This window comes from Pleurotus ostreatus (assembly GCF_014466165.1).
Source record: "Pleurotus ostreatus strain PC9 chromosome Unknown scaffold_8, whole genome shotgun sequence".
In the NCBI taxonomy this organism is placed as follows: Eukaryota; Fungi; Basidiomycota; class Agaricomycetes; order Agaricales; family Pleurotaceae; genus Pleurotus; species Pleurotus ostreatus.
The window spans coordinates 1649433-1655812 of record NW_023503163.1 but is presented as its reverse complement, the minus strand read 5'-3'; the positions used below and the strand labels follow the sequence as shown (position 1 = coordinate 1655812).

Genomic DNA, 6380 nt, shown 5'->3' with positions numbered 1-6380 from the left:
GGACCTCCGCGTTCTGGCGGTCAGTCGTAGCACGCTATGGCTGCCACTTGGCGCTATCCTCGGCGCATCACCCCCAAACAGACGGCCAGACGGAGGTGCTCAATGCAACGTTGGAAACGATGTTGCGGGCATACGTAGCTAAGGATAGGTCCGCCTGGTCCGATTACCTGAGCGACCTAGCGTTCGCGTACAACTCTTCAGTGCACTCGTCCACGGGGCATCGACCAGATTTTCTGTTACTAGGCTATAAACCGCGGCAGTCAGCCGCCTTGTTGGTCCCCAACCGCGACGACGCCAATCGCCCTTTCCTTCCTAGCCAGCGGGCAGAGGAATTCACGCAGAATTTGGAAGAATTCCGCGCCGCCGCCCGAGATGCCTTAATTCTAGCTCAGGAAAAGCAAGCCCGCGCGTTTAATGCGAAGCGGTGACCCGTGGAGTCTATACAGCCGGGCGACCTAGTACTAGTCAACCCGCATACCTTGCAGCTCGTAGAAGCCGAAGGCACAGGGCGAAAGCTGATACAGCGCATGATTGGACCATTCGAAGTCATAGAAAGGATTAATCCACTGGTCTACCGACTACGGTTGCCCGCTAACTACCCTATGCACCCCGTAATCAATCTATCACATCTCAAGCGCTACACCCCGTCAGAACATCGATTCGGCGAACGCGGCCAGCTCCCCGCTACTCGAGACTTACTGCCAGCAACCGAAGAATGGGAAGTTGAGGCTATCCTAGGTCACAAAATTTCCTCGCGAAAGACGGGACGGAAACGCCTCTACCTAGTGAGATGGAAGGGTCTCGACGCTACCAAGGATTCATGGCTGTCTGAACACGAACTCCGCAACGCGCCTGAGCTCAGGAGAGAATATTTGCGCAGCATAGAAGCCCCTAAAGGGCGCGCTAAGCGGAACACGTGATAGTCGTCCCTCTACGTTCATCACAATCGCATCTGTTATCGGTACCACTCTTTACCACTCTTTAGACATGAACATAGACTCGCGCCGTTTCCTTTCACCGAGATTGATGCCGAATGCGGGGTATTCAGACGATCCAGGTCCTATTCCCTTTCTTTCTAAGCTTATCATTCCGGGGGACTATCCTAAAGTGGCCCGAGACGTCACGATCGCAGGAAGGCGTTTCGAAATTTGGTCCCCTAACTCAAGGAGACTGCCGTTCTACCCTGGCATCAAGGCCCCCGGAGTAGATTTGGAGGATCTAGCTAAAGGGAAAAGGCGATACGATGGGCATCTAGGACCACTGGACCCGACCTACCATCCGCAGCACTATCAGCCGCGTCGACCTTATCTCCCGTTCATACGACGGCATAGTCACCTGAATCCGTCTAGTCTCTTTCCCGAATTTGTGTCGCTCTTCGATAACTCCGAAGCGTGGAGCCCTCTCGCGGGATCGGTAACAGGAGAAGGGCGTATCACCGAGTCGTACGTGAAGCGACTGAAGAAGCGTAACACGTCACTCCTCCAGGATGCGAAACTCTTGAGGGACGGTCTGCGAGAGTCATACTCCGAAAGAGACCGGCTTTTGTGGCAGAACCACCCTCTGTACCCCAGCAACATGCATATTGAAGCACTCCTAGACATTGTATCGTTCGAAGAGGCACTGGACACCGTTACCGAGATGCAGAGAGGCATTAAAATGCGGGAAGCATGGATTAACTATGTACGGCTCAAGAATCTAGCCCCATGGGACCCAGCAGACCTCGCATATGCCTTCGCCGTGGAAGGGAATGAACAGTACATGGGTATATGGATGTCCGACGAAGCGTATGAAGATGCGCTACTCTACATGACACGATCAGGAGTCGCTTGCTTCTTCCTGCACGAATATACCGCACAGGAAGCAACTTTCCATCATCGCACGCACGCGTACTATCCCGACGCCGCCATGCAAAACTACGTGCTTGTATCAGACGAGGACGGTCCCTGGCGGTATGCCGTGAGACGATCGAAGCTGCGTGCTCTGGCATTGGAAGAAGGGGAATCCGTAGGACGTGTAAAAAGGTTGCCGCACTCATTCCCAGCGCCGGGATCCCTCTCGCTATCTAATCGGCAGGGCTATCGATTGCCTTCATTGCGTGACGAGCGTCCGCTGCCAGCCGCGAAAGAATTAGCAGAGCTAGCTTCGCGCCCGCGGACGCCAGTGAAATTCTGGCACGACATGGACGGGCTGGAAGCAGATGCGCCGCGAGTCGCAAGTCTACCAGTAGTCCGGGTCCCGCGCAATGAGCGGAAGCCTTCGGGAGAAGCAGAGGCGTCTGAACCTGTAATTGCCCCTTTGGTTAGTAATCGGAAAGGGAAAGGCAAAAGGCGCGAATCGACCTCACCATTGCCCGACTACGAGTCGAAATCGGAAGCCGAACCTGCTGTTGCCTCGGCGATAGCGACAACTGTCGCTCGCGAGCTCGAAGCATCGGTGCACGCGGCCCAAGGAGCATCGATGTCACGAGTGGATGTCGTCTCAGAGGCGCAGTCCCCGAACTTCTCTGCGGCCGTCTCAGACAGAGCTAAGGAGCTCTATGCCGCCTACACTAGAGTGATCTCGGAATTCTGGAGGATCGACAGCTTGCCACGCGACGTGACGACCCCCAAGGAGCTTCTGAAGCTGCTCCAAGAAACTTCGAAAGAGATTCCCTTCGCTATTCCGCAAATGCTTCGAACATGGAAGGAGCGTCGGGACGTATACTGGGTACGGTTTGGCGATAGGGACCAAGCGCTGCGCGTAAGGGGCTACTTGTCGCGCGCCAGCGTCTCTGGGGCAGACGGCTGTGACGGTCCTCTAGTGACCGAATCTACATACCTCCTGGCAATGGAAGAAGTCCGCGAGCCAGAGGAGCGACCTGCTTCGCCGACTGGATATTGGAATCTCCCCATAGATCTCGACCCGCGATTCCGTGAACACTCCGAATCTTTAACGAAGGCTGAACCTCAGACGCAATCCGCGCAATACGTCGAAGCGGTCCAGCCAAATTATCAAAGAAAATTAATTACCCCAGACCACACTGGCGCGAGCCAACGTTCGCCGCCTTCACCCAGCGCGACGCGTTCGCGCAAGAAAACTCGCATCAATTCGCCGCCGCGACAGTTTGTCGCCTCCCGCTCTACAAGAGCCATCCAAGTAACTACCGCTTCCGCGCCAGCACAAAAGCACAAATCACTATCCGAAAGAATCACCTCAGATGCACCTTCTCACCAAGAACCCAACGAACAAACACGCCAGAAAGGCTCCGAAAGCCGTTACTCTCATAACCGACCACGGTATCATCGCCGTTAACTCTCGAATTCCCTAGGGAAAACTTTTTTCCTTTCTTTCTTTCTTTTTCTTCTTTTCTCTCTCTCTCTCTCTCTCTCTCTTATCTTTCCGTGCCACCTACCGCTGCCGAATTTCCGTCGAACTCCATTTTCTTGCTTAGACTTCCTCTTACAATATATTCTATACATACAATCGTGATAGCGACTGGGGGGCACTGTGACGAGGATACACTTACCCTATTTAGAAGTAGCTATCACGCTAGTATACTTAGTATGGTAGCGGAGCCCCAAAAATATATACTTACTCTTCCTGACCATCTTGCGTACTCGACCTCGCCCGTCCCCGAGCGGGTCAACCCTCCCCGTAGCCCGGGTGACAGGCGATCCCCATTCCTAGGGTTACTGGAGCCTCAGCCAGGCACACAGGCTCCTTGCTGTACGATTTGACATTCACACGGAAGGTCGTTACACCCGTGGTCAAACTCTCTCCCTTCGTTCCGGACCCCATCTCGGGTAGACGCCCTGTCGCTCCGCCACCTCCGCAGCTCGTTGACAGAGAAGAGGAGCATGAGGTAGAAGAGGTCCGGAATAGCAGACGGTTTGGTCGGGTCCTGAAGTATCTGGTGCGCTGGCGAGGCTACGGTATTGAGCACGACTCCTGGGAGCCCGCGAGCAACCCCCGGAAGGTCAAGGACTTCCATGATCGTCATCCGGACGCAGTACGCGTACTCTGGACAAGTCCGATGAGTCCGACGACTGCTCTACCTCTCCGGATGACTCCTGCAGCACTGGACCAGTCCTGGGAGCGTTGGCGCAGTCGGAAGGCTCCGGGCTCTGCGCAGTCATACTTCGACATCTTCTCGCAGCAATCCGGAGTTTCGGGGTTGGTGAATTCATGGCACGGCAGGCAGGAATCTTCGCGTCGGGTCGCCGCAACCTTGAAGGGGGGGGTGATGTAAGGGGACACTCCTATTTTCTCCCATTCCCCTGTCCCCCTCCCTTCCTCCTCGTTCCTTTCTCTCTTCCTTCATCCCACGGACTCTTACATATATCCCCTTTGTTCCCTTTCCTTTCCACTTCCTTTCCACTCGCTCCTTTTGCATCCGAGCCACATCCGGTGACTCTGACGCCTTCCTGCACTTCAGACTCACCTCGGACTCGCTCGGACACTCTGGACTCGCTCGGACTCGTAGATACACTCCGGGGCTCGTCCGGGCTACCTCCATCCTCCTTTCCCACTTTGTTATTCCTTGTTCCCACTTCCCCAGGTCGCTGGCACGACTCCTGTACATTCCCCTTCCACTTCGTTATCACATGCCCCCCCTCGTACCTTGTGATATTCGTTTGGACCTGTGGCTGGTGTACTGTACAGTTACCCTTCATTCCTCCCACGCTACTACAGTATATACTTCGCTTCCTAGCATGGAGAATCCTTATCCTGTTCTCTTTGGATTCTCCCTCTGCTAGGTGAGCAGCTCTCTCATGTATTGTAGTTAGTCTTATTCATTACTTTGGATTCTCCCTCTGCTAGGCTTGCACTGTGCGGCCATCTTGAGGTTGCCCTTACAGTAGTAGTGTGAGAGGAATGAAGGATGACTGTACAGTACACCAGCCACAAGTCCAAACGAATATCACAAGGTACAAGGGGGCATGTGATAATGAAGTGGAAGGGGAATGTACAGGAGTCGTGCCAGCGACCTGGGGAAGTGGGAACAAGGAATAACAAAGTGGGAAAGGAGGATGGAGGTAGCCCGGACGAGCCCCGGAGTGTATCTACGAGTCCGAGCGAGTCCAGAGTGTCCGAGCGAGTCCGAGGTGAGTCTGAAGTGCAGGAAGGCGTCGGAGTCACCGGACATGGCTCAGATGCGAAGGGAGCGAGTGGAAGGGAAGTGGAAAGGAGAGGGAAGAAAGGGGATGTATGTAATAGTCCGTGGGATGAAGGAAAAGAGAAAGGAACAAGGAGGAAGGGACAGGGGGATAGGAGAAAATAGGAGTGTCCCCTTACAGCATCAGTATCGCCGAGCAGGGAAGTTCTTGGTCTAAAAGCAGACAACAAATTTCAAAACGAGGCCTGATACATAGCACATGCAAGCAAGAATCACTCTACCATATCTCCGGCTGTCTTCAGAATATGACCATTGCTGTTGGTTTGCTGATGATTGTGCCAAGGGTTCAATCAGCGCCCTTACAACACCCAGCAGTGCGACTAAATACAACTCAGCACGATAAAGTTAGATCTCAGCGAGCCACCGACCTCTCAGGAACCTTTCCAACTGTCCACAGATGTTTACTTGATACAAAACAAATACGGAAGCGATGCAATGAACGACGGTAAAGAAACAGGGGTATACATGAGCCCTCTTGGGGACGCCTAATGCAGATTGACGAATGTGTGGTGTATGTGTTAGCCAATATGGATGGTTCAATAATGACAATGAAAGGAATGTGGGTCACTGGTGCCAGCCAGGGGATGATAAGCGCATAAGATAGCGCAACAATGGGGGTGACGACGGCCGCATTAAGAGTCAGATAATTGCCCTACAAGGGAATCAGGAATTGATGGCGTAGGATGAAAATGTGATGGCAAAAAGAGTGACGGCAGCCTCAATAGGAGGCGAGGTGTAGAGGTTGACTTGATGATAATGTGATGGCAAAAGCGGTGTGACAGAGGCGGAAGAATATAGACTGAAGGTTTATTGTGTATTGTGGGTGGCGTTACGGGTCGGGGCTGTGTTCGGGCTAGCGTTTGAGTGCGGTGGAACGCAGGAGTCTCGACGCGGAGAACGAAATATATAATATGATTATGGTTGGTAGGATGGAGGGCCTGCGTCAACGGAGGGACCCAGGTCAGTGGAATGGAGACACTGCTGATCAAAAGCAGGTGGATTAGCTTTCCGCGTTGTATACCACGTCAAGATATAGGACCTACAGTCGGGGTTGCTTCTGATCCGGCGCAAGCTGAAAACATGCCAGTGTGGTCAAGAGAAGGGGTGTTATCTGTGTTGCGATGTGGTGGTAATGCTGGCCCTGCGAATCTGAGAGGCACAAGCATCAGGAAAAGCCCTGTAGCTTTGAGGACAACAAAAGCTTGTCAGACAAATGATCATTTGG

At 53.4% G+C, this 6380-nt stretch overlaps 3 protein-coding genes across 3 annotated transcripts; all 3 read left to right on the top strand.

The window, feature by feature from the left end:
• Nucleotides 1–602: 602 nt before the first annotated feature.
• Nucleotides 603–920, top strand: PC9H_010894 (uncharacterized protein; the record flags this gene model as incomplete). Its single annotated transcript, XM_036780386.1, has 1 exon — nt 603–920. One exon carries the CDS (start codon nt 603–605, stop codon nt 918–920), a length of 318 nt encoding a protein of 105 aa, XP_036627769.1.
• Nucleotides 921–987: 67 nt separating this feature from the next.
• On the top strand, nt 988–3291 carry PC9H_010893 (uncharacterized protein; the record flags this gene model as incomplete). The annotated part of the gene is made up of 1 exon (XM_036780385.1): nt 988–3291. One exon carries the CDS (start codon nt 988–990, stop codon nt 3289–3291), a length of 2304 nt encoding a protein of 767 aa, XP_036627768.1.
• A 251-nt stretch (nt 3292–3542) lies between these two features.
• PC9H_010892 (uncharacterized protein) lies at nt 3543–4228 on the top strand (the record flags this gene model as incomplete). The annotated part of the gene is made up of 2 exons (XM_036780384.1): nt 3543–3642; nt 3696–4228. 2 exons carry the CDS (start codon nt 3543–3545, stop codon nt 4226–4228), a joined length of 633 nt encoding a protein of 210 aa, XP_036627767.1.
• Nucleotides 4229–6380: the final 2152 nt, after the last annotated feature.